At 49.6% G+C, this 27,292-nt stretch overlaps 1 protein-coding gene and 1 long non-coding RNA gene across 3 annotated transcripts; one reads left to right on the top strand and one right to left on the bottom strand.

Annotated features, from left to right (window-relative positions):
* On the top strand, positions 1-26,771 carry SZRD1 (SUZ RNA binding domain containing 1). Of its 2 annotated transcripts, none has more exons than XM_058718942.1 (4): positions 1-122; positions 19,799-19,848; positions 21,619-21,870; positions 23,574-26,771. In XM_058718942.1, exons 1-4 carry the CDS (start codon positions 72-74, stop codon positions 23,674-23,676), a joined length of 456 nt encoding a protein of 151 aa, XP_058574925.1. In that variant the 5' UTR covers positions 1-71; the 3' UTR covers positions 23,677-26,771. The 2 variants fall into 2 exon arrangements, with proteins under 2 accessions (XP_058574925.1, XP_058574924.1); XM_058718941.1 differs by having other exon boundaries at positions 21,616-21,870.
* On the bottom strand, positions 19,760-23,598 carry LOC131505412 (uncharacterized). Its single transcript, XR_009258387.1, has 2 exons — positions 23,526-23,598; positions 19,760-20,069 (listed from the first exon to the last, which is right to left on the bottom strand). It is a non-coding gene; the product is annotated as an uncharacterized LOC131505412 (long non-coding RNA).
* Positions 26,772-27,292: the final 521 nt, after the last annotated feature.

Here is a 27,292-nt window from a genome sequence, read left to right as displayed (position 1 = left end):
CCGCGACGGAGGCGCGCTTCAGGGCGCAGGCGCGGGGAGGGGGTGGGGGAGGAGGGAGAGCGGCGAGTAAGATGGAAGATGAGGAGGTCGCTGAGAGCTGGGAGGAGGCGGCAGACAGCGGGGTAAGGAGGAGCCGCCGCCGCGGGGCAGGGCCGGGCGGGACCTGGCGTGAGGGAAGCCTCCGGGGAGCGGGCCTGGGGATGGTTCTCCCCAAGGAAGGGCCCCACACGCCGGGCCGGGCGTGGAGGAGAGGCCCCCGGTCCTTGAGCGCCGTGAAGGCCTCTTAAAGGGGCCGCGTTCCATTTCTCCCTCCACCTTCGCCGGGTGCGCTTCCCTACATCCCCCCCGACGTGTGCGTCACCCGGGGCGCCCCACCCGCCATCCAGGGCCTCTTTGCGTGGCCCCCGCGCCCGCTAGCTCTTCCCGGGACTCTCTGGCCCTTCCTCTCCTGTCGCCGCCCACCCCCCCCTCCCGAGTCACCATTTTAAAGTTCATGTGCTCTGATGAGGAGCGACACACCGGGGGGGGGGGGGGGGGGTGCTGCGCTGACCGGGGCGGCGTGCCGGGCTCCGGAGAAGAGCAGCGGAGGGCAGGCGGGGAAATTGAGTCGTCTCTGGTTCCCTCCACTCTGTGCTAAAATCCCCCATTGCTTTGCGCCTTCCGCCACGGTGGGCGAGTCTGGGTTTTTTTTTTTTTTTCTCTTTCAGTTTTACTCTGAGAGCCCGTTGCAGGCGGGTCTCCCGGGGACCCCGCCAGAACAACCGAAAGCCCGGTGGGCAGCCCCTCTCCCCGGGGACCCACCCAGCGATCTGGGCCCGGGGCGAAGGTCTTGGAGAGTACTTGCCCGGGTTCGGGGCGGGGGGGGGGGGGAGGGGGGAGGGGTGCGATTTGTAAAGTAGCCGCATTCCTGGGAGAGGAGGGGGGAAATGGACCCTTCGACTTTGCTTTTGGAGTTTTTGTTTGACTCTAGAAGCTGTAGGGAAATAGTTTATCCCAAGCTGAAACAGCCGGAGCCAATCCTCTTAGGTTTGTGATTAATTTGGGTCTTTTCAGAGTTTGTGGTTCAGTGGTGACCCTTGGGAAGATGCGGAGATAGCCTTTTGGCCTCCCGGCGTTCGTGTCTGTTCAGTGTTGGCTCAAGTGACCTCCACCTTCAAGGTTTATGTGTTGGGAGTGGGGCGCGGAGAGCTGAGTGTACTAGGGTAGAACAGGAGTTTTGTTTTTATTTATTTATTTATTTTCCCCCAAGCGCCTTTGAGGGTGCTCATCAGAGCTGGAAGAGGCGGAGAAATTGACCCGGCTGCAGAGGGTATCTCTGCGGGAATGTTGAAACTTGACTTCGCTCGTAGTCTTTTCCCGTGGTTCAGCATTTCTTTCATGGTGTTTATGTTTTTCCGCTTAGCACAATTAAGAACTTGAAGGATTAGTTCGTTCAGAAGGTATTTGATACAGTTCTTATGTGCTGACCATCTTTCTTGGATTTTGACTTGAGTAAGGAGAGCGATTGAAAGATTTTATAGAGAGCAACAGGTGTCGTCTGAGTGTTTATTCAGCAAACATTTTTTGAGTGTCTCTATGTGCTGGACAGTGTGTGTAGCAGTGACTTTGTCCTATAGAATGCAAAATTTCCGGGTACAGGCATTTATTACCTACCGCTAATATGAGTGCAGCATTCAGACATCCTTCATGTACACCCTCCTGCAAAAAAAAAAAAAAAAAAAAAAAAAGCCTGGCCTGTAATTTGAATGTGGCTCAAATGATAAGTGTCTTGAGCATCTTGACATTTCTTTGTTTTTTCTGACCTGTTTACAAGAGACGTGAGTTTTTCATGTTAAGAAAATAAAAACAAAAATCAATGCAGGATTCAGAAATCTGTGGATTACTTGTGTTTTTCAGAACAGATAAGGATCAGCTAGCCCAGTCCCACATTTTACAGCTGAATGAACCCCAGGGATGTAGGATTTAACTTAGATCTTTCTGATGTTTGTCCACTACTCTTTTGACTATATGTTAGTAAAACGCTTTAGAAGTGCCCGGTACAGAGATGGAACCCAAACCTTGCCTTGTTGACATAGGAGCAAAATGCAGGTTCCTTCTATATCTTTTATGTAACTGAACCACTGAAATAATCTGTAGTTCTTGCCCTTTTATAACCAAGGAAACTGAAGTTGAGAGAATAACCTGTCTTGCTCAAGGTCGCACGGATAGTAAGTAGGGAGCTGGGTTTTGACACCAAAGCCTATCTGACTCCAAGGCAGAGTTCATTCTGTAGCATTTTGCTGTCTCCCTTCCTGGGACCTGTGGAAGACTTGGGAGTTGGACATTACCTTTATTTTTTCATATGTTTGCTTTCGGCTTATATTTGAAGGCTTTCTTGAATTTGATTCCCTCTTTGAATTTCACAAACGGTTTTGTAAATGTGCACCTTTGAAGGAAGGGTGCCAGAGATGGGATGATGTGCTGTGTCCACGTCACTGGGAAACCAACTGATTGTACATGTCTTTCACATGTAGCCAGTTGCATATGTAAAAGTTATCCTTTCTAACATTCAAGTGATCCTTTCTAACAACTGAAACTTGGTAATGAGTGTTACGCACTCACCCTTCCAAAAAAACAATCTGGATGGTGAGAAGGCTAGTAAATGGGGGTTGACAGTTTTTTTAAGTGAACACGCAATCTTTATATTATCTGGAGGTAGTTCTGATCCTTCAAAATAGAGGCTTTTGGGTGATCCCTGCCCTCGGCACCACAAAAAAATGTTGATGTCATACTGGAGGTTTTGTTTTGTTTTTTAATGTTTATTTATTTTGAGAGAGACCGCACCTGCCTGTGTTGGGGGTGGAGGACAGGCAGAGAGAGAGAGAGAATCCCAGGCAGGCTCCTGCTATCATCACAGAGCCCACTGCAGGGCTCAATCTCATCGTGAGGTCATGACCTGAGCCGAAATCAAGAGTCAGATGCTTAACCGACTGAACCACCTAGGTGCCCCTGGAATTTCTTACGTGTCAGTACATCTGAGATCGTTTTTTTCTTGCATATTTTCAAAATACTCAATATTGAGTCCTATTGTGTCATTCTGGGGAAGACTCCAAATTGAGAAATACTCCAAATTTTCTGTAAATTGGCTGCCTTTTGCTTTTAGTTAATGTGGTGAACACTGACTTGATATAGAACGATTCCTTTCCTGTTTCCTCCCAAAGAGTCACATTGCCAATCAAAGGACAATTCAAGGAATATAACTTACATCCCACTAAGGAAATGCTTCTTTAAAAATATACTGCCTTTGGGAGAAATGAAAATGTAAATTGAGTTAATTTTGATTCAAACTCTAAATTCTGTCCTTTGTTTTAAGCACATCTCAAGGGACAAATAGAGCATTTTGTAATTGGAAAATTTTTTTTTGTGCGCCAAAAAAAAAAAAAAAATCAGATCAACAGTTTGCTCAGTTTCTGACAGTTTGAAGCTTTATATATTCACATGTTCAGGGGAAAAAAAACAAACAAAAAAAGGCATAACCTTGTCCATCTTGTTGGTAATGGGCTAACCTGATCCTAGGGGAAGGCAGATGGTACATAAATGGAATTGGACTGGTAGCTGTAATGCTTTGGCAGCCTCTCCGATTTCTTTGCATCTCAAAGTTGCCTTTTGTCCTTTGCCAAAGGCAAGTCATGTAACCAATTGGAAGAAAATGTATCTTAAGTTAAAGGACGACTAGTCCCTCTTCTGGACTAAGAATTCAAATTTATGTTTACTTTCTACCCTCACTGAACCTCTAATTAGACATTACCCCATCAGCAATGCTGGATGCCATATAAGTCTATAAGAAAGTGTCAGTAAACTCCAAATACCTACTGTGTATCAGGCACTGGGCACAGGCCAGTGGAGGAGTCAGATGGGTAAAGCAGCACTTTTCTTTAGAAGAGGCATAGATGGGGTACGATAGCTGGGATCAGAGACAGTCTTGTAGAAAGAAGGTGATGTTTCAGACTGCTTGAATTAAGCCGTAGAAAGTCTGGGAGGGGTGGGTGGAGTGTAGGACCAATGTGGATGTGTATAGGCAGCAAGAGAAGAATGTGCCGCATTGGGAGAGCTACAAATACTTCCTTCTGGCTGTGGGGTAAGGGTTTGGCAGGGCTGAATGGAAAGAGACGAGGCCAGAGAGGTATGCAGGGGCCAGATGGGGAAGGACCTCGTTGTATTTGGTTCTGGGGAGCTTGGACTTTGTCCTTACAGCACAAGAGAGCTTTGAAGGCTTAATTTTTTTTTTAAAGCAGAGTAGTGGCATATTTGTTTATTTACTTATTTTGAAAAAGAGCGTGCGCGTGAGCGCTCGCATGGGGGAGGGGTAAAGACAGAGGGGGAGAGAGAATCCCAATCAGGCCCCATGCAGTCAGCACAGAGCCTAACGTGGGGCTTGTTCCCACGAACCAGAAGATCATGACTTGAGCCCAAGTCAACAGTCGGATGTTTAACCAACCGAGCCATCCAGGCATCCCTGGCATAGATTTTAATTGAAGAGATAAGAACTTTGATTTACTTCTTGTGTGTGTGTGTGTGTGTGTGTGTGTGCGCACGCGCACGTGTGCATGTGCACGCAAAAAGGTGATTTTATTAAAGCATGGGGACAGGACCCATGGGCAGAAAGAGCTGCCTGATTTACTTCTTATTCTTTAGAGAAGAGGCCATTCTCCCTCCTGGAGCATATGGCTTGCACCTTACTTTGGGGTCCTTAGCACTTCCTGTAACTGCTGTCATTATGGAATATTTACCATAGCTGTGGGTAGTGGGCAGATAACAGTTATTTCGGGGCTACCTGGTGCTGATTTCTTTGTCCTTATAGTAAAGAAGGCATTTAAGATTTGTGGTATTGGAAAGTACAAATCCAGGTGTCCCATGCCTGTGAAGGTGCCATTTCTTTTTTTTTTTTTTTTTAATTTTTTTTTTTTAACGTTTATTTATTTTTGAGACAGAGACAGACAGAGCATGAACGGGGGAGGGTCAGAGAGAGAGGGAGACACAGAATCCGAAACAGGCTACCGGCTCTGAGCGGTCAGCACAGAGCCCGACGCGGGGCTCAAACTCATGGACCGCAAGATCATGACCTGAGCCGAAGTCGGCCGCCCAACTGACTGAGCCACCCAGGCGCCCCTGAAGGAGCCATTTCTAAGCTGTTCCAGTTCTTTCTGGGAAGATTGGGTCTTAAGGATTGTGATTTGCTCAGAGCAGCCTTCTATAAAGCATTTGGCCGGTTGAGACATGATCATGCTGAGCAGTCTGTCCTTGTGATTCTGGAAACAGGTCTGTTTCGTTATGGTTTCAAAGAAACTGTCATGCACTTTTCACGAGTAACCCCTCTGCTCCTTTCATTGAGGCTGCTTGGGGGGCCTGTTCCCAGCATGCTCTAGGTGTTTGAGACAGCTGCCATGGTTGCTGTGGGCTGGAGATGCAGTCACAGGCCTACTTGCTTTAACTTCTACAACAGGAGAGAACTTAGTGTATCTCTGTAAAGCTTTTGGTAAATCCCTGCAAGAGAAAAGGCACTGTTGTCTAGATCTGATGACTCAGATGTATTCTTGGGGCTACATCTTTCTTTCCAGTTTCCACCTTTATGCTGCAGTGGCTTCCCCACAGGTAATGTCCATTTCTGGCTGTATCAGGTAGAAGCCTTCACCAAGGAGTGGGGTGTTCTTTCCTGCACGCTTGCCCCGCAGGAATAGAAAGTATTTTCTGTCAGGACAGTTACTGACTTGGTTTCCTAGGAGAAGACTGAGTTTAGCTACTTACATTTGTGGCCAAAATACAGAATGAAATGTGTGTGTGTGTGTGTGTGTGTGTGTGTGTGTGTGTGTGTGTGTGTAGTAGTAGTAGTAGTAACCATAGAGATTTCTCTTGCTGAAGGGTTTTTAACTGGTAGCCTCTACCAAGCATCCTTCTCTGTAACGTTCAGCTCCATGCAGGATGTTTGATGGGAAGATAGAGGTGAAAACCCACCACCGCAGAAATTAGCAACAAATCCTGACCTCAGTCTTTATGTCGATAAAAAATCTTATCCCTGAGGTTAAGACATTTCAAGATGTCCCTCCCAGTAAGTCATCCCCTCCCTGCACCCAAAACTCTTTCCCTTATAAAATGAACACAGGAAATTACAGTCATTCCTTCCTAAAAGGAATAATACGTACGGTTGAAATTGCATTCTTCAGGGTTGTGATCCTTAGACTGTTCGAACTCGAGTCTGGAGAGGTCAAGGTTGTCCTCACTCTTCCTGGACCTTGAGAGCCAAATTCCCAGCCCTTATGCTCTGGCATTTGGCATATTCTTGGCCCAATACGAGCATTTGTGACCCTCCAGCTCTCAGTGCTGTTTTTGCCACCCAGTTGCACATCTCACTGGTGAGTGGGCTCTGCCCGTAAGCCCACACAGACTCCCAAGTCTTGCTGGCCTCTTTTGGAAGGACTTCTTAGATAGCGTCTTAAGGGCTCACTACAGGCTTTGCGGAGCGCGTTTTCACACTCATTATCCCAGTCTGTCTCCGTGACCTGGTGATGCGTAGGTGTTTTTATTCCTAGTGTCCTGGAGAGGAAATCACTTGGTCGGTCTCAGCTCAGCTACTGGCATCCTGAGCCCACACTCTTAGGGACCTTTTTGGACTGTTTGTTTACCTTTGCTTTTCAGCAGATAATTAACCAGTTAACTGCTTTAGGATGTTTAGTTGCTAGTTCCTTTGAAGTATTGTCATTTGTTTCACCTGGGATTGGCCTTCTGCCTCTGTAGTCTGATGATGAGTTGATAAATTTCTTGTCTCTGAGAAACTTGAATTTGGTTCTCAAGAGCCAAAAGGACACAGTTGCTGTCAGTTGTTTAAAAATTTTTTTTTTAACGTTTATTTATTTTTGAGACAGAGAGAGACAGAGCATGAACGGGGGAGGGGCAGAGAGAGAGGGAGACACAGAATCGGAAACAGGCTCCAGGCTCCGAGCCATCAGCCCAGAGCCCGACGCGGGGCTCGAACTCACGGACCGCGAGATCGTGACCTGGCTGAAGTCGGACGCTTAACCGACTGAGCCACCCAGGCGCCCCTAGTTGTTGTTTTAAATTTAAAACAAAACAAAACTTTTTTAACTTTAATTTTATTTTTAAAGATTTATTTATTTTTTTGTGAGAGTGCAAGCGGGCAAGGGGCAGAAAGAAGGGGTGGGACAGGAGATCCAAAGGAGGCTGTGTGTCGACAGCATCGAGCCCAATGCGGGGCTTGAACCCACAAGCCACGACATCATGACCTGAGCTGAAGTCAGACACTCAGCCGACTGAGCCACCCAGGTGCCCCTAAAATTCTAAGTAGCCTCCACACCCAATGTGGGTCTCAAACTCCTGACCCCAAGATTAAGAGGCACATGCTCCACTGACTGAGCCAGGAAGGCACCCCTGCTGTCGATGTAACACTAAAAACAGTGACTGCAAATGACATGCTCGTTGAAATCTTGATCATAATTGGGAAATAACATCTGGCCAAGTGAAAAGAGGTAATATAAATATCTTTTGCTCACATCTCTTGAGAAGATTTAACCACTCCACTTGCTATCTTAAGGATCCCTGTATCTGTAGTTGCAGACTGGTGGCTCTTGGGTATTCAGCCTGTGTACTTTCGCGGGGTGCAGGCTTTGTTTACATATTGAATTTGAATGCTTTTCCCTGGGCCTTGGTGGTTCTCCTGTCCTCTGTAGTCCCCACTTTATGTATTGTGAGACCTGTTGTGATCCTTCCTGCTTACTTTATTGGCTCGACCTGGAGGCATTGTGTTTGCTGCCCCTGCTTAGTGCCATGATTCTAAGTAGCCTTTGATGACAGGGCCCTTGGGCCTTTGGATGAAACTTCCTGGTGGTGTAGGGAGGAGGTAAGAATGACTTTGTTCCACCCCCCGGTGTCCAAATGCGTTGTATTTCCTCCTGGGAGAGGAGCCTTGCTGTCTTTATAAAAGGAGGAAAGAGCAGGTCACTTCTGCCAGTCAGTGACCCATTTCCTCCATCCATGGCAGTAACAGAAGTCCGAAGGCTAGGCTGACTCTTGAGGTGCCAGGTCTGGTTTTGGGCAGATCACTGCCCACCTTTATCTCAACTTCTTTTCCTCTTTTGTCACCTGGGGCTAATAAAATCCTCTTTGCCTGGCAGTGAGGGTTAAATGGAGCACACAGGTGGATGTTGGAGTAGCGAGTACGGTGGTCGTGAGCATGAGGGCATTCCCCAGCCACTCCAGTAGAGTCTCTGCCTGGTTAGAGTGGCAGGTTCCTAAGACTGGCTGAGAGGTCTCTTTCTTGCTCCCCCTGAGAACTAATACACAGTTTTCTTTGAATTGTAAGGGAAAGGCAATAATGAGCGTAGAGAAAGGGGAGCCCCGTTAGATTCTACCCATTATTTTATTCCAGGGACAGGGCTCGCCGCCCTACTCCCCCTCCTGCCCGTTCTGCGCTTTTAAGCTAAAGGGTTGTATGGATTCCCTCCCCCATGGAGACTCTTTGAAGAGGCACTGGAAGCAGAAGGAAACAGTGTCTCAAGATTGCAGTTCTCAGTTTCTCAGGCCCTCCATCCTGGGATACGTCTATATCACCAGACTCGTTCTGTACTGAAGAATTGTTTCTTTTAGGGGACTTCTTCGCAGACTTAAGGTCTGGACTTGGTTGTGGTCTGCCACTGCTGTAGCCCTTCCTTAGAAGCCCTCAGCTTGCACTGGCCTGGCCTGGGGTGCGGAGCAGGCAGGGTGGTATTCCCTGTCTGCCTTTATCCTACCTTCGTAGTTCCTGTGGCCACCCGCTAGCCACTCCTGAACGTTTTTGCTTCCTCCTCTTGAGGTTTAGGATTCAGTTTTGTCACTTACAAGTCGAGTGGCCTTAGGCAAGTCATTTAACCCTGAGCATGCAGCACGGCTGTTGTATGTCCCGTGGATTATGGTGAGGGTGAGGTGGTGAAGGGAGGGCCAGAGACTTCCTTACACACACCTGCAGCAGGTGCTTGGAGTGTGCTGCCACCACCACTACTGCTGACAAATGCGTGTGACAGCCTCAGCTCTTACTGGGAACACAGGTAGTGTTGCTGTGTTCAGACCCAGATAGACCCAGTTCAGATTCTGGCTCCCCTCTGTACTGTTGTGGAACCATGGTCAAAGTATGTAACCTCTCAGAATTGGTTTGTAAATCATTTGTAAAATGGGGCTATCTTTCTCTCTCTTTTAATGTTTTTAAACAAATTTTTTTTAACATTTTACTTATTTTTGAGACAGAGAACAAGTGGGGGAGGGGCAGAGAGAGAGGGAGACACAGGATCTGAAGCAGGCTCCAGTCTCTGAGCTGTCAGCACAGAGCCTGACGTGGGGCTCGAACTCACCGTGAGATCATGACCTGAAGTCAGACACTTAACCGACTGAACCACCCAGGCGCCCCTCTTTTAATGTTTACTTTTGAAAGAGGGGGTGCAAGCAAGGGAGGGGAAGAGAGAGGGGGACAGAGGATCCAAAGCAGGCTCCAAGCTGAGACCGCAGAGCCTGATGCGGGGCTCGAACTCACCGCAAGATCATGACCTGAGCTGAACCCAGACGCTTAACTGACTACTGAGCCACCCAGGCACCCCAAAATGGGGCTATATCTCTAAAATCCCTGTTTCACAGGATGGTTCATAATTCATGTGTTGGGTACTGTTTTAGGAGCTATGGACAACTGTAGTGAAAGAACTTTCTTCTCCTAAAACTTGCTTTCTAGTGGAGAAAAATGGACAATAAACAATAATGTTTTATATACGCACCCAATGAAGAAAAATAAGAGAGATAAAGAATGTAGAAAGTGACTGGCAGAGGTGCCATTGTGTGTGGGGAGTGCAGGGGGAGGAAGGTCAGAGGAGGCCTCAATAAAGATAGGCAGAGAGACCTGAAGGGAGTGAGAAAGCAAGTGTGCAGAAGAAGCTGGTGGAAATGCATTCCAGGTAGAGGGAACGGCAAGTGCAAAGGTCCTGAGGCTGGAGCATGCTTGTTTTATTTGAGGAACAGCATGGCCCAGAGGTAGCAGGGAGCCGGATCCCGTAGAGGCTAGTAGGCTGTGGTGGGTATTACCTTGAAACAGGAAGCCATGTGAGGGTTTTGAGCAGAGGCTGACTTGGTTTTCAAAAGGATTATTCATTCTGGTTGTTACGTGTAAAATAAACCATAAGGGCAAGAGTGGGAACACAGACTGAAGATGCCATTTCAGCTGTCCTTTCAAGGGCTGTGGTAATTTGGACCAGGGAGGTCACAGTAGCAGAAGCGTTGGGAAAATTCGGGATCTGTTTTGCAAGTAGAACCAACGTGGGGGATGAAAGAGACATCAGAGCTGCCAGAAGACTGGGGTTTCTGAAGCGGGGTGAGGAGAGGGAGTGTGGGAGGAGCAGGCTTGGGGGAGTGAATGAAGTCAAGGGTTTGGTTTGGGGCCTGGGGAGTTTAGGTTCCTTGTGAAATCAGAGTGGGGGTGGTGAGTCGGCAGCTGTACACCCACTGATGTGTGGAAGGCCGTGGAACCAGGTGCCGTCGCCAAATCAGCCAGCGGAGTCACGGAGGAGGGGAGGTGCAGACTCTCCAACCTCGGGGGCCTGGACAGGAGGAGGAGCCTGTCCTGTACAGGGGACGTTAACTGTGGGCATGAGAGGAGCTACCAGGGAGCTGGGAGGGGACCGGCAGGCTGGGATGGACAGTACTTTGAGGAGGGAGCAGCGAGCAGTGTTGGACGCTGCTGAGAGGCTGAGTGAAGTGAAGATGTGGAATTGACCGTTGAGGTCATTGGTGACTCCGGCAAGTTTCAGCAGGATGGGGGGGGGGGGGGTGTAGAGAGCAAGATTGATGAAGTTGTGAGTGTCACTTAGAGCAGGGCCTGGGCTGAACGTTGGGCACTGGGCGAGTGCTGGTTGCTGGCACACCAAAATGACAGGACCCGCCACAGTAGGATATGTGGTGTTTACATCAGTAAACGGCATGCCCCTTGCCTCTTCGGTCCCTAAGGTGCTCAGTTGCTAGTTGCTGAATTTTTTTTTTTTTTTTAACGTTTATTCATTTTTGAGAGACAGAGAGACAGAACATGAGCGGGGAAGGGGCAGAGAGAGCGAGACACAGAATCCGAAGCAGGCTCCGGGCTCTGAGCTGTCAGCACAGAGCCCGACGCGGGACTCGAACCCACAAACTGCGGGATCCTGACCTGAGCCGAAGTCAGACGCTCAATGGACTGAGCCACCCAGGCGGCCCAGCTAGTTGCTGAAATATTAAATGTATAACAGATACATCTTATTCTAAGACTGTATCTCAAGCAGAGTTGTCTAAGCGAAGTCCCATGTTAGCCACACGTGTGATTTAAAACTTCCCCAAAGCCACATTTAAAAAGTATAAGGAAACAGGTGGAATGGATTTTAATATTTTTTTAAGTTTTATTTATTTAAGTAATCTCTATACACCCAGCATAGGTCTTGAACTCATAACCCTGAGATCAAGAGTCGCATGCTCTACCAACTAAGTCAGCCAGGCACTCTGGCTCAAATTCAGTAATTTGAATATTTAAATTAAAAAATTTTTAATGTTTATTTTATTTCTGAGAGAGAGAGAGAGCACGAGCAGGGGAGGGGCAGAGAGAGAGGGGAAAACAGAGCCTGACCTGGTGCTCGAACCCAGAAACTGCAAGTTCACGACCTGAAGTCGGACGCTTAACCAACTGAGCCACCCAGGCGCCCCTGAATATTTTAAATGGAATGCAGCATACCCCAAATAGTATCACGGTCAGCACATAATCAATATTGAAAATATGTTAATGAGCTGTTTTACACCTTTTTTTTTTTTTTTTTTTTTTTTTTTTTTTTTTTTGGGTCATAAGTCTGGGAAGTCTGCTGTGCATTCGGCATTTACAGCACATCTCAGTTGGGACTGACCACGTGTGAAGTGCTCACCAGCCACGTGTGGCAGTGGCCACTGGACTGGGCGGCGTGGCTGGAAAATGTGCCCAAAGTATTTCCTCTTCCTGGGCAGGTGCAGAGAGCTCCTGAAAGCCTTGGGAACTTGGGAAGGAAAGTGGGAAGTGGCTTCCCTTCCAAGCAAGTGAGAATTGTCTCTACAGCATATCCTCCCCACCCCTCCAAGCCCTTCATGGTTTTCTGGAGCCCCTGGTTTCTTCAAATCTGTACCTTGCTGGTCCTGGAAAGTGTAGCTGGCTTTCTGCAGCAGCTTTTCAAAAGTTGCATGGATACCAGCTAATAAAGACCTTTGCTGAATGCAGCTCAAGTAATATCCAATGGGATTTCAGTTGAAGTTATCTCTTACTTGGGGTCCCTTTTTTTCCCCATTTTCCTTTCCCTCTATTCATGTTTTCATCCTCTTTCTCCCCAGTGTTTCTATGCCTCTCTCTTTTTCTTGAAAGTCTGTTCTTTAGGTCTCTGCCATTTTCTCTGACTCCTAACAGGTTCACCACCTCCCCATTTCTCTTTCCACAATGCTGTCTGTACAGCTACCACAGCGACTGTGGTTCCCTACCAGTCTTCTCCCTCCTGGCTGGGCTCTCCTCTTCAGCAGAGGTTGCCTTATCTCTGGGCATCCAGCATCTGGCACGTCTCCTACCTTACAGTCAATTTGCCACAAAATGCTTGCCTCCCGACTTTTTTCTTTTTCTTTTTTTTTTTTTTGTCACAGTGAAGCAAAAGGACAATGGCTTTTGAGATACATTAACAAAGTGTAGATTTCCTTAGGGAGGGCATTTTAAAACTATCCTGTGCCCCCACAGTGACCCATTTAACGTGGAATGTTTTCCTTGCTGTGGGAGTAGCAGAGAAGGGAGGAGTGTTCTGTGTTCCTTCAAACAGACTAACCTGTCTGTATGAAAAAAGGGCAACTGATGAAGTCATGGCCCGGATGTCTTGTCTCTCAACTTCTGAACTCTGCCTTTTTCAAGATTTTACTTTTTTTTCTCAAGATTTTACTTTTGAGTAATCTCTGCACCCAACTTGAGGCTCAAACCCACAACCCCAAGATAAGAGTCGCATGCCCCACTGGCTGAGCCAACCAGCAAAAAGCTTTTTCTTTTTTTTTTTTTGACTTAATCAATCATGTTTGCCCAGGAGTTGAGTTAGTGTTTTGAACCTGACTATGTTCCTGAATGAAACATCGCTGTAGAATCAAACCTGGAGTGGTAAGACATTGGGGGCTTCTCTCCCTGGGTTGGCCAGGGTCAGTAGATGAAGCACTGTCCACTGCCACAGCACTGACGTAGAGAAACAAGGCAGGGGCTGAGACAGAGAGTTAACAGAGTTGGTGTGAAGGTGGTTTGGAAAAGTGTGGATCGCCCGCCTGGACTTGAAATGGCCAGCAGTGTGCTCCAAAAGTACACCCCGTTTTATCTGATAGTGTTAAACCAGATTTTGCTGTCTGTAACTGTGAATTCTTGTGCTTCCCTCCTAAGTGAAATTGAGGCTCTCCCAGGAATAGTCAGAATCCCATCCAGACGCGTGATCTGGGAGACACAGGTGCCTTGCTGGGGACACAGAAGGCCCTGTAGCCAGGGGAGTGGGTGCTGAGGTCCTGCCCAAGACTTCCGGAGACCAGGCCCAGCCTGGCACTGTCGTCCGTGCTGGGAGTTCGGGGCCACACATGTTGGAACGAGGCCTGCCTTCTTCCCAGCATCTTCTGTGCGTTTTGCTGAAACGGTGCATTATGTTCGTCAGGATCTGTCAGGCTCCAGTTCTGAGAGAAACCCTGTACCCAGGGCTCAGTCTCTTCTTAGATTTCCCCCAGTGTCTGTGGACGTGTGCTCCCCAATTTGGGATAGCGGGACACGACCAGACAAGCCTGTGGGACACAGTGGTTCACAGAGAGCCTGAGGAGAAAATCAGAAAATGTCATCTTCTGAAATGGAAACTGACAAAGAGAAGCAAATCATCTGAGAAAAGTCACTTAAATAATAACTTTGGGTGATAAAAAGAGGTTATTTCCTAACTCAGGGCCAGGAACCTCCATTTAATACAAGGTTTCTTGAATTCTTAGAAGTTGTGTTCGTCGCACTGGTGAGCAAGGATTCTGGTTATCAGAGGAGGGGTGCGGTGGAGGAGCAGGGTAATCAGCGTCTTTGGCACTGAGTTGGGGGGAGGCTGGGAGTGGACAGCAGCAGGTCAGGCACCAGAAAGGGCGGGACACAGTGTAGCAGAGGATTTGGGTTTGTTTGCTGTCTATTGTGAGTTTGGCTAGTTTGTTTTCATTTATTTTGGGGAGAGTGTGCGCTCAAGCAGGGGAGGGGCAGAGAGGGGTGCAGAGGATCCGAAGCGGGCTCTGCACTGAAAGCAGTGAGCCTGATGTGGGGTTCAGACCCAAAAACCATGAGATCATGGCCTGAGCCAAAGTCGGATACTTAGCTGACTGAGCCACCCAGGTGCCCGGAGAGAGAGAGAATCTTAAGCACAGAGCCCATTGTGGAGCTGGATCTCATGACCCTGGGATCATGACCTGAGCAGAAATCAACAGTCAGACGCTCCACCCACTGAGCCACCCAAGCACCCCAAGTTTGGCTAGTTTGAATCAGTCCCCCAGGGCTTCATCCATCACCCCTAGGTAAACTGATAAAGTCTGTTTCTTGAATATTCAGGTCTGAGAGTATGGCTGTGATGATGATGAACTTGAACTTGCTGTAATTTGCCCCAAGGCCCAGAGTAGCCTGTTTATTTCTCTCCTTTGCCTTTCTTCCACTTCGCTCCCCTTCTCACCTTCCTTTTTTTCCCTTCTCATTCCCCTCTTAGTGCCACAGCAGGGAATCTGTCATTGTAACCCGCCTCCCCTTACACATTCATCCCTATCCTCGTGTCTCCTTTGTTCCTTTGGAAACAGGTGGCTGCGTAACAGATTAGGCTGAGGTGTCCCTTCTCTGCTCTTCCCTTCACATGCCTCTGTTCCCCAGCTCTCTGGGGGTGAGGGGGCTCACAAGTGTAAGCGTTCCAAGGTTAAGGGCATCAGCAGCCATTGAGGCTGTGCTTTTTCCCTCAGGTGAGTCGAATTTGCAGGTGTTGTGTCTGATGCATTCACCTGTGGCCGTGGCCTCTCCTTTGCCTCCCACAAAGGACCAGTGCTGTCCACAACTACCTTGCTCCCCACTGTGGTTCTTCACGACCTCCTGCCTCCACTCCTTTCCTTCTGGTTTTGCTTGTTCTCTCGGACCAAGAAGGGTTTACCTCATTTTTGTGGAGATGTAGCCCCACAGGGCAAGTGATACCTGTGTTTAGTAATAGCAAACCATTTTTGTTTTTTTGTTTGTTTTTTTACATTTATTTATTTTGAGAGAGGGAGAGAGAATCCCAAGCAAGTTCCATGCTGCCAGCACAGAGTCCGACACAGGGCTCAATCCCACAAACCGTGAGATCGTGACCTCATGGTCATGAGCCGAGATCAAGAGTCAGGCACTTAACTGACTGAGCCATCCAGGTGCCCCTGCAACAGCAGACCTTTTGCTTAGGATTTTGACCCAAAGAGGAGACCCCTTACCACCCCCCCCTCCACCCCCCGCCCCACCATCAGAACACAGCACATTGTCTTCTGGAGTCTACTCAGTGCTACTTGGCAAAAAATAGCCAGGAAAAGTCATGGGAAATCAAGCTTTTCTTAGCACCTTACCTCTGATATGCTTATGCTCTAACACTTGCCTGTGTCCTGGTGACCCCTCATGGCTCCGAGAAGTCATAGAGTGATGAGCTTATGTATGGGTTTCTTTCACTACCTGTGGAGGTTGAGCCTCTAACACAGAAGCCTTGACTTTGGACCAGAGTTCTGTTCATCCTCATGAAAAGAGAAGGTGCCCTTAGGTGATAAGGTTTCTTGTTGGGTCCACATCCAGATGCTTCCTCACACAGCATCCTGGGGCCTTTGAATTCCACTGGGCTGTTGCATCTTTGGAGAAGACAAGCATTCTCCTTGCAGCGCACCCGGTAGGAAAGTTTTGGCTTGGTGCAGCTCTTCAGAGCACGAGACTGAGAGCAGATCCCTTGCAAGGCCTTGTCCAAAAAGAGAATGGACTGACTCATGATACCTGGATAGACTCCAGAGGGAGTTGCAGTGCCCTCTCCGTTTGCGGGCAGGGCACTCCCTCTTAGCAGGGCCAGCTCTGGGCACACTGGTGTCCAGCTGGCCATCTGGACGTAGTCAGGATCAGCTTTCTACCGAAGCTGTTGGGATTTATATCCCATTCTCTAATCCGATGGAAGAATTCGTCCTCAGCTCTGACAAGCCATCCTGCCTGATGTGATGGAGCTTGAAGGGAGTGTTAGTTATTGGAGTCCCGGAGAGCAGTGTGGAATTCAGGGGAGATGAGGAAGAGAAGACCAGCATCCGATGGCCTTACCATCTCCAGGGATTCAAGCGCTTGTGGGGTTGTAGCGGCATCAGGCAGGGCCCCGAAAGGCCTTAGGTGTTGGGCTGCCTCTACGATTTACTACTTTGTGACGTTGAGTATGTTAACTTAACCTCCCTGAGCCACATCACCTTCATCTGACAGAACAGGATAAAAGCTCTTTTGTCCATCAAACCAGGGATGTGTGACCGAAAATGAGTGTTTGGGGGAAGTGTCTTGACAATCCTAAAGTATTCTATTGACATAGGTCATTATTTCTAAATTTTTTTTAATGTTTTTATTTATTTTTGAGACAGAGACAGAGCACGAGCAGGGGAAGGGCAGAGAGAGAGGGAGACACAGACTCCGAAGCAGGCTCCAGGCTCCGAGCTGTCCGCACAGAGCCCCAGGCGGGGCTCGAACTCACAAATAGTGAGATCGTAACCTGAGCCGAAGTCGGATGCCCAACCGACTGAGCCAACCAGGCGCCCCAGACATAGGTCATTATTTCTAAAGCCAGTAGCTTATATTATATGCCAGGGATGCTGGTTACATTCTAATTTGGGGACAGAGGCCCATTTACTCATACATGGTCCATACATAATGCCCTCTTGAAGGGCTTTTCTCTACCCAGGCTCCATTTGCTGGGCATGGGCAGATTCTGTCTTCCCGGAGGCCGTACGGAAAAAAAGGAAGCAGTTTGTTTTCCTGAAAGTCTCCTGGATGGGACCTCTCAGATTCAACTAAAGTAATGTGTATTCATTTTACCACAGTTAAAAAAAAAAAAAAAAAAAGACTCCTGTGTTAGGCTCCTTTGCCTATATGCCTTACTTGGCCCTCATTATAATATGAAAGTGAGAGTTCATGTAATAAAGTTTAAAAATGTAGAGCTTTCCCATGAAAATCTTGAGTTTGGTCTTGCTCTGGCCCTGTAAGCCAAGGCTCTGCTGCCTGGACTCTGGAGGCATTTGGTTCTGACCTTGTTTGAAGGCCTCTAAATCCCACAGATGTTAAACCTTGCATTTATGATGGAGACACTTGAGTAGGAAGTGTCATTTTCAGATTGGAGCAAAATGATAACACTGTGGAGTTTTAAAACTGTTACTTGAAGAAGGCCTTGAAAAGTCCTTAAATGGTAATAGACATCAGACTAATGTGAGACATAGTATCTACTCAGGTTATAACACTGGTATTCATTAAAAAAAAAGAAATTAGAACAATTAATTCTGACACAGACTATGCTGTGGGCGTGGATTCTCTTTGCGTGTCTGTTAGTTCACAGGAAACATCCAGGCCGTTCTCCCAATCTCCGTGTCCCTTTTCCATTCAGTCATTAGAGTTGTTGAGTGCCAGCCTGGGTTCTAAGCTTGAGTGAGTTTTCCATCTAGTGGCTTCCTAGCCCCTCCAGGGAGTTGAGGGGATCCTCAGAATGCAGTCCGTTGTGCTTGCCTTAATACATTTGGGGTATGTCATAAAAACAAAAACATATAAACACAGCTCAGCACCTATCAGAATGAACGTCAGTGTCAAACTGGATTGAAATCTGGCTTTGTATGGTTAGTCCAGCTTCACAGTGTTTATAAGAAGGAGACAAAAGTAAGAGCGTGGAAAGATGAGAAGGAAAATAGGGAAACGTTCCAGGGAATACTAACCAAAAGAAAACTTGGCATGGCTTTATTAATATTAAATAATGGATTTTTTTAAAATTTATCTTTTATTTTTATTTTTAATTTTACTTTTAATTTTTTAAAATTTACATCCAAATTAGTTAGCATATAGTGCAACTATGATTTCAGGAGTAGATCGATTCCTTAGTGCCCCTTACCCATTTAGCCCATCCCCCCTCCCGTAACCCTCAGTTTGTTCTCCATGTTTATGAGTTTAAATGGTAGATTTTAAAGCAAAGAAGATCATTTCATAATAACAAATGGGACAAGTTACTAGAAGATAATCTTTGATTTTTTTTCCAGAGTCGATACATGTAGCAAATCAGCAAGAATTTAGCAGTTCTGAACATTATAGTTAACTAGCTTGAACCGTACCCGTCAACTGTAGAATATAGCCCTTTTCAGGACATGGGGAACATTCCTGGAAACTGGCTACACACTGGGCCCTGGGGTGGATCTCAGTGCATTTCAGAGACTTCACTGGCAGTTAAGGCAGTGACTCTTAACGTTTTGCAAGTTAACAACAACTTTGAAAATCCTGTATACCCTATAAGTCAAGATTCTCAACCTCAGCACTACTGACATTTGGGGCTGGGCAGTTTTTTGCTGTGGGAGCTGTTCTGTGCATTGTGCCATTTTGGCAGCATGGCATCCTGGACTCTACCCACTGGGTGCCAGTAGCACGTCCCCTCTAGTATTGGGGGTGGGGGGGATGCGTCTCCAGACATTGCTAAATTGTCTTGTGGTGGGGAGAACCACCCCTGGTTGAGAACCACTCTGATTATAAGTCTTTTTTTCAGAGAGAGAACCTAATTGTTTCATACGGTTTTTTCCTTCTTCAGTAGCTGAACGGTGTTGTCCTCACTGAGGACAGCTGAGTGGGATGTTTGTAAGAAAAAGCAGTGGGACAGCCAAGGGGCCTGAAGGTTTGGTGCTTGCTCTGTGCACAGCTCCCCTGTCCAGTGTACAGACCCTTGTGCATGAGGGCGTGGAGGCATCAGAGTTCCTGGCCCTGAGGGCTCACTGCTGTCCAGTGTCCCAGATGTGAGACTTCTGTTTTGTTCTGGGCCTTTGGCTAGGTGCTAGTCACAGAGTTCAAGTTCATACGGGGGGGTGGGGGGTGGGGGGGGGAAGGCTATACATTTGTGATACATGTGATCATGAAGGAATGTAGAAGAGGGAGAGCTTATGTCTGAGAAGCAGGTGATTAACTGTACGGGACCAGAGAAGACTTGACCAGGGAGAGGCAGACATCAGGCTGGGTGTCGCAGGAGAAATGGAAGTTGGCAAAGGGAAGGTGGATCAGTGTGCCGGGTTCTGGGGGTTAGTAACAGCTCAGTTTCACAGTGATGTAAAACAGGAACAGAAGATAAAGGAAGGTGTGGGTGAGGCGTGCTTAGGAACTTGGACTTGATCTGACAAGCAGTCTAGGGGGTTTTAATGGGGAAACAACCAGATTTGTGTTTACAAAGTTGATTTGAGTGGCTCTGTGAAGGACAGATTGGAGGCTAGGAGACTAGTTGGAAGCTATACAAAGAACCCAGCTGCATGATGAGGTCTAGAACTATCACCGTGGCCATGGGGATGGAGGGAGATGAACCCTCAGGGAGTCAGTTCCCGAGTCCCAGAGTCTAGTAAAGGGAGGTCTGCATCCGTTACCTCAAAGGAAACAGTAATGTCCCTGGTCAGAGGACACCATCCTTAGCTCTGAAAATAAAGACATAAGTTTTTATCTAAGAGAGATTTTTTTCCACTTTTTATATACATTTTTTTCCTCTAGGAAATAGACAGACGGTTGGAAAAAAAACTGAAGATCACACAAAAGGAGAGGTAAGGCTGCTGTCTGGTCTGAGGGCTCATGCTCTGCCGTGTGAGAGCTGGGCAGTCAGTGGTATTGTCCAGGTGGCCATTAGGTTTAACAGGGCAGGCTCCCGGGCAGGCTTCTGAGCGTGTCCCTCAAGGACATGGTGGTTTGAGGCTTTGAGAGTAAGGCTGGAGTGTCGCATCTGCCTTCTGACTTTGTGTGAGAAGTCTACCCTGTGTGAGGTGGTCTGGTAGAAAGTGGGGAGGTGGTAAGTCAGAAAACTTAGGTTTTAGGCCTGGCTGTGTTCCAATTGCTCTGAGGTTTGGGACAAGTTGTTTTGCCCTCTGGACACCAGTTTCTTTCTCTGTGACATAACGAGATTGGGCAGATGATTTCTGTGGGCCCTCTGTGATGTGGTGGCTAAGGGCATTGTGGGGGTATTCTGGAAGAAAAGATGCTCAGAAATTCTCGAAGACTTTTTAAGGATACCCCACCCCCACCCCCACCCCCCGACAGGGGAGAAGGTGGGTTTCAGAGCAGGTGAAATTGACCTCAGCAGTCTGACTTTGGGCTTAGGTAACCTGTTGGCTTCCCACAGGGACTAGCGACAGGGAGGAGGAGGAGAGGACCTCTCTGGACTTATCATTCCCCAGGGGACGCCGGGATGCCCTGCCTGCCTGCTAGTTTCCTGGCTTCCTGCCTCTTTGATCAGATTGCTGGCTCCTTGTCTGTCTGCTCGTCTCAGCAGCTGCACTGAAGTCTGGTTACAGTCCCCTTGCCACACTGTTCCTGTCCCCACCCCGGGACCTCCCCTGGCGGCAGCTGAGTTCACCAGCCCCTTCCCCTCCTGACAACCGTGGCTCTGAAAACAGGCCCCCTGCAGGCTGTTTGGTTCTGAAGAGAAGCTAGTTGGCTGCTCTGGGGAGGGTCTTTGTGGCTACTGAGAAGTGGTCACTCCTGCCCGGATCCCTTTTTTCTCTTGTGGCTTTTGTTTCTTTCCCTCTCCTGTGGTGTTTTCCACCTCTCCTTGTGGACTCGTTGCCTGATGTGCACACCCAGCAGCCTTGGACGTGCTTCTGCTCTGAGCAGTGTGACGCACTGTCTCTAGGATCGCCCTTCACCCCAGCCCCGCCGCGTCCAGGGTACCAGAGAGCCCGGGTGAGGGAGGTGTCTCTGCTCAGAACCTCTTCTGGAGAGATGACCCAGTTGTCTGGTGTAGCTGGTCTCTGGGAGGCACAGGTCACTTACCAGAAGGCTGAGGCAGTTTGGTAAATCCTATCCTGATGCCAGGCAGGGACGGTGGAGTGGGCTCCTTTGTAGTGTTTGACTGGTGTGGGCACATGTGGAAGGCTGTGGCTGGAGCGAACACTTTGCTGACCCCTAAGCTAAGGGCTCCTGCTACTCCAGCCTGTTACACTCTGCTCTGTGTGTAGGGAAGTCGGGATTTTAACTGACATCATTGGATTCTGGGCACGAAATGTTTTGCCACAGGGGCAAACAGTGGTTGGTGCGACTGTGAACCCGGGTGTAGAAGTCCCAGAATGAGATGGTGCTCCCGCCCCACTTGCCTGGGGTGAGGTCTGAGGAGCAGGCCTGAGGACGACGTGAGCTTGTGGCAAGGTTGCTCTTTTGAGACACCCAGGAGTGAGAGTTCTGCTGTCTGGTCTGAGGCCAGAGAACAACGGATAGAATTAGGAGGAGGGAGGGGAAGGTGATGGGGGTGGTTGAGGGACATGGCTGGGGCCTCCGAAGTCAGGGGTGGGACTTGTGAAGCTCTGTTTGCTCTTTGTCAGCAGGAAATCCAAATCTCCTCCCAAAGTGCCCATTGTGATTCAGGACGATAGCCTTCCCACGGGGCCCCCTCCACAGATCCGCATCCTCAAGAGGCCCACCAGCAACGGTGTGGTCAGCAGCCCCAACTCCACCAGCAGGCCAGCCCTTCCTGTCAAGTCCCTAGCACAGCGGGAGGCAGAGTACGCCGAGGCCCGCAAGCGGATCCTGGGCAGTGCCAGCCCCGAGGAGGAACAGGAAAAACCCATCCTCGACAGGTGAGTGTAGCTGGCAGGGCTGACCATCGGCCACTCTGCCCGACCACCTTACAGGGGAGAAGGGGGGGCGGTCTGGCTGCACATGGAGGAATGAGAAGCAGGCAGAAAGGGGGCTGGAACCAGGGCGGCTCCAGCTGCCGGCCCTGGCCTGGTGGGCAAGTTCAGTGTCTGCTGCGTTGGCTCACGACCGCAAGCTTTGAGGCCGTGGTTTGCTGGCGGGCTGCCTCTGCAGGCACCGGGGGGGGGGGGGGGGGGGCAGTGTAGCATGGAGGTTAAAGGCATGGACTTTGGGTCAGAATCTACCATTTCCTTCCACTTAGGGCTGCCTGACCTGTCCCCTCATAGCCTAACGTATGGGGGAAATGGGATGACACAGTACCTGCCCCGTCAACTCGTTGTACAAGTAAATGAGCGTGGCATTCTGAGAACCTCACCTCGCACAGTGGATGGCGCCCCGTGAAGTGCTTAGATGTTATCTTCTGGGTCTCAGAATAGCCCTTTGTAACGTTTTATGGATTTTCTGAATCCTTTTTCGTCCCTGGCACTTTTTTCTTTGCAGTCCTAGAGGTTGCATTATGTAAACGTGGCACCTCTTGCTAAAGCTAAAGCAGTATTTGTTAAAATAGCCTCTTTCTTGGGGCGCCTGGGTGGCTCAGTCGGTTGGGCGTCCAACTTCGGCTCAGGTCACGATCTCGCGGTCCGTGAGTTCGAGCCCCGCGTCGGGCTCTGTGCTGACTGCTCAGAGCCTGGAGCCTGTTTCAGATTCTGTGTCTCCCTCTCTCTCTGACCCTCCCCCGTTCATGCTCTGTCTCTCTCTGTCTCGAAAATAAATAAACGTTAAAAAAATTTTTTTTAAATAGCCTCTTTCCGACTTTGGGAGGCCTCCTCGGGCTAGCTGTTCTGGGGCTTGCACCTTCTTCCCATCCCTCCGTTAGTTTGATAGACTTTTCTTCTCTAAGCCTTCACTTGGCAGAATAGAAAAAGTCTGTTCCCTTTTAGTCTTCTGTGTCAATAGGAGTCAACCATTAACCTCATAATTTGGAGAGAAGCAAGAGGGCAGCAGTGGCTGATGCTGGAACCCTCTACCGAGCTCTTGCTCTGGGGGCTTCACCTTTGCTTGATACTCTGACAAGTCTGTGCCACACGATTCTGTGGGGGCTGAGCCGCCTGAGGTCACTGCCTCTGGACAAGATGGGCCCTTGAGCGCTCCCCTTGCCCTCTAGATTCGGGGAAGAAGCGCTGTTAGCACTCAGGGTGAACGTAGACCACCCGCCCCACCTACCCACGGGGGCTTCCCAGCTTGGAACAAGGCTCCCTGAGTCCACATGTCAGAGACGCGAGGTCAGGGAGCAAGAGTTGGCTGATAGCCGCTTTGGCCTCTGCCCCAGCTGCAGTTTTAAGATTTGGGGACGTCTTTGGGGTGCCTGGGTGGCTCAGTCGGTTAAGCGTCCGACTTCAGCTCAAGTCATGATCTCGCAGTTCGTGGGTTCGAGCCCCGCGTCGGGCTCTGTGCTGACTGCTCAGAGCCTGGGGTCTGCTTCCGATTCTGTGTCTCCCTCTCTCTCTGCCCCTCCCCTGTTCACGCTCTGTCTCAATAATAAATAAACGTTAAAAAAGTTAAAAAAAAAAAAAAAAAAGAAAAAAGATTTGGGGACCTCTTTGATGTCCTTTTTCAGGCCTCCCTCTGATCTTCTTCCCTCCAGGCCAACCAGGATCTCCCAACCCGAGGACAGCAGGCAGCCCAATAATGTGATCAGACAGCCTTTGGGTCCAGATGGGTCACAAGGCTTCAAACAACGCAGATAAATGCGCGCAGGAAAGGATGCTGCCGCTACCGCCGTCACCGCCTCTTGGGTCGTCCGCCACGGGTCGCACTGCCGTGGCAGACAGCTGGACTTGAGCAGAGGGAACGACCTGACTTACTTGCACTGTGATCCCCTTTGCTCCGCCCACTGTGACCTTGAACCCCATGCACTGTGACCTCCCTCCTTCCCCCCCTCTTCCCACTGTGATTGGCACGTCTATAAGGGCTGTCCCAAGTCAATGGAAAGGGAAAGGGTGGGGGTTAGGGGAGGGTTGGGGGGACCCGCGAAGGACTCAGTAGAGAGTCAGACAGTGCCACTTGGCCACTTGGGGTAAAGCCAGTGCCAGCAATAACAGTTTATCATGCTCATTAATTTTGGGATTTCAAAACGCAGATGAGAACTCCCGCCACCCACCCCCAAGTGCATGTCTTTCATCACTTAAAAGCAAGTTCCATTTGAAAATATCCTTTCTTTTTTTTTTTTTTTTTCCTCCTTCCTATTTTTTGTTTGTTTATACAAATCTCTGATTTGCAAGAAAAAGTGCATGGGAGGGGTTTTAGCAGTTTAATGAATTTTTAATTGAGAAAGGGTAGTTTGGTAGTCTACTTAAAAATGTTTCTGGGAAATTCACTAGAAACATTAACCAATAGGTTTTTGGTGAGCTTAGCTTCTGTATTCCTACTGCCGCCCAGAAAAGGGGCAGGGCTCTGCAGCCCCCAGGACAGATGAGCACCCCATGCCTATACCTCCCTCCCCCAGCTGAGTCCCAGGGCCATCTTGGCCCTATCTGAGACTGGGCTAGCTCTACAGGCTCAGAGAGCCTGGGGGAGGGTGCTAACCCCACCTCTAGTATTCTGGGAGTTAGGGAAAGTGAACAGACTTCCCCTTCCCATACCCCTCAGGGCGGTTCCCTGCCAGCCAGGCTTGCTCCTTCTAGAAGGGAGCAGGGACTGAGATGCACTCCGAGCTCAGAGGTAAGGGGTGTGAGACTTGCTCAGTGTTCGGCTGTTGGCACAAGGAGAGCCAGGAGAGAGTGGCTCCAGGACTTTGCGCCTCCTGCCTAGTGTGCTCGGAAGGTGGAGAGATCTTCCCAGTCCGGAGGGTCTGTGAGCACCGTCTCTGCGGATGGCCCCAGCTCAGTAACCGTTCCTGGTACATTTCCTTTGTGAAATCACTACCTTCTGAACACATTTGGGAAAAGGCAAGCTGTGCATTGCAGAGATTGGTGATGACAGACTGGTTTCCCATAAACCCAGGCGACCCTTCACCCATTTTTCCGGAGCGGGGGCTTGGAATGAAGTCAGTTTCCCCCTCTGTCCCTGGAGCCTAGAGATTTGCTTTGGCCCTTTAAGGTGGAAGAGGCTAAGAGGGCACTGCCCAGAGCAGCCGTGTGTGTGTACAATCTGGGTCCTCTCAGGCTTTCTGGTCTCTTCCGTTGCACTGCGCCTTATCCCTCAGCCAGCCGGATGGCCTCCGCGCTCAGTGGATGAGTTTTGGAGTGGGCGGTATGACGTTTTGTGATTAGGGCAGCTTGTGGTGGCCAAGGTGGCAAGCTCGGTTTTGCAGGCTCACTCCACCTTTGGTTCACCTGGCTCTCAGCCTTGCCCTGTGGGAATGTAGGCCGGGCCCAGCAAGCCCGCTGCACCTCCCGCTTAGGAAGGGCCGGCTGCCAGTTGAAGCAGCAGCTAGTCCGTAGCACAGCCTTATAACCGTGAGAAGCCAGGAAATTGTCCGCGAGCAGAGCTGGAACAGAACTTCAGTCATGGAGAACCCACAGGGCGTTGGGTTGTGCCCACGGGCCGTTCTGAGGAGGGATTCCCTCCGGGCGTGGGCAAGGGAGAAAGTTGGCTGCTGTCTTTGTAGTTCCCCTGCCCTGACCGAGTTTCCTCATTCTAGATGTATAGTGTCCGTCCCTCATGTAATAGTGGTTTCTGGCCCAAGATGAGACCGTCCTTTCAGTTGGAGACGGGCACAGAGGCAGGCCAGGTGGCACGGCCAGGAGTGCCGATGCGCAGCCGTCGGGACCACCTGTTCTTGCCCACCCCTCCCCTAGCGGGAGCCAATGGGAAGGCTGGCTGATGGGCATCTGTGGACTGACGATGTAGTAGGGACAGGTGTTCCCACCTCCCTCTGGCCAAAGATGCGGCTCTGTCCGCTGTGTGCCTGCCACCAGCCACCAGCGGTCGTACCCTTGGCTTCCCAGATGGAGAGGTGGCAGGCAAGATTTTAAAAAGAAAGAAAAAAGTGAAAATGAACTGTATTGTGTTGGGGGGAGGCGGGAGGGGAGATGGGAGAACAGTTTGGATTTTGTGTGTGGGTTGTTTTTGTTTTTTTTTTTTTTGTTTTGTTTTGTTTTTTTGTTTTTTTGGTAGTTGTCTGTAACTTTCCTTAAATGCTTTTTTTTTTTTTAATTTTTTTTTGTTTTTTTGGTTTTTTTTTAAAGTAAGCTGCAGGCTTTGGCTTGGAAAACCCCAGGGGGATGGGGGGCAGAAACCTGAGGCTGCTGCCCCTTTATCTGCCTTCATGGTACTGTCCCCTTCCCCCAGCTCCTCCCTGATCCCGTGAGCCAGGCCTCAGACCTTCCAGCTAACCGCTTCCCATGAGCCACTATTCTGATGTCAGCCTATAACCAAAGGAGCTGGGGGTCCGGGCCTGGTGACCAACCCTTCTCAGCCCACTCAATCAGGGTGCTCCCCACCTGCAGGCAGGAGGCAACACCCTATCTGCTACCATCAGCCCCTTCCAGAGCCCACTGCCCCGCCCTGCCCTGTCCAGCCCAGCCATACCCTGCTCTGCCCCATGTGGGGATGCTCTGCTCAGGGATGGGCCGGCAGGGCTGCCCCAGCCTCCCTGGTAAGCAGAGACTCTGGAAACCTCTGGGGTCCTGTTTTCTGGCCGTGTGATCCCAGGGGTGCACATGGGCCCCTGGGGTGTCTGAACAGAAGGGCATGGGAGGAAGGGCCGCACCCCTGCAGTCCTGCTCTGCTGGTCTAGCGGGCAGCTGCCTACCCCACCCCACCTCGCACCGCGGGCTCCTGAGTCGGCAGATTAAGCATTTTATAAATTGTATTTTAAATACATGTTTTAAACTTGTCAGAGCCTTGTCCTCATTTCAGTCCCTGGCCTCCTAACCTCTTGCTGTGCCTGCCTGTTTAACTGCTGGGGGAGCTGCCCCTGCTCAGTCCCAGGGAGGAGCTCACTCTTGGTTAGAGAAGTAGGCCTGGGGTGGCATGTGGGTTGGGGGGCAAAGACCCACACACCCTTAGGTTTCCAGAGAAGGGCCCCCATGGGTCCTGGGGCTCCGTTGGTGAGAGCATGGCTGAGACCCCCTCCTGCCCTTCTGCAGGGTCTGGCTGCCCCTTTCAGGGTCCAGAATCTTTCCCAGGTACTTTTCTTAGATTCACCGCTCCCCTCGAGCAAGAGGGGAGAGATGCTTCCTGTCCTCGTGGGGATCCTAGTCCAAAAGGGGAGACACTCCTCTGCGGAGAGTCCCAGCTCTGTGCTTCGAGAGTACGTAGGAGGTCAAGACTTTGCACCCTGGGCCCCTCTAGCAGGCGCCCTAACCCTGGGCAGGGTCGTGAGGTGTGTCTCATTTCAGGGTTTCCCAAGCCTGGGGG

This window comes from Neofelis nebulosa, chromosome 2 (genome assembly GCF_028018385.1).
Source record: "Neofelis nebulosa isolate mNeoNeb1 chromosome 2, mNeoNeb1.pri, whole genome shotgun sequence".
In the NCBI taxonomy this organism is placed as follows: Eukaryota; Metazoa; Chordata; class Mammalia; order Carnivora; family Felidae; genus Neofelis; species Neofelis nebulosa.
Note: the sequence above shows the minus strand (reverse complement) of the source record. Positions and strands in the feature narration are given on the sequence as shown.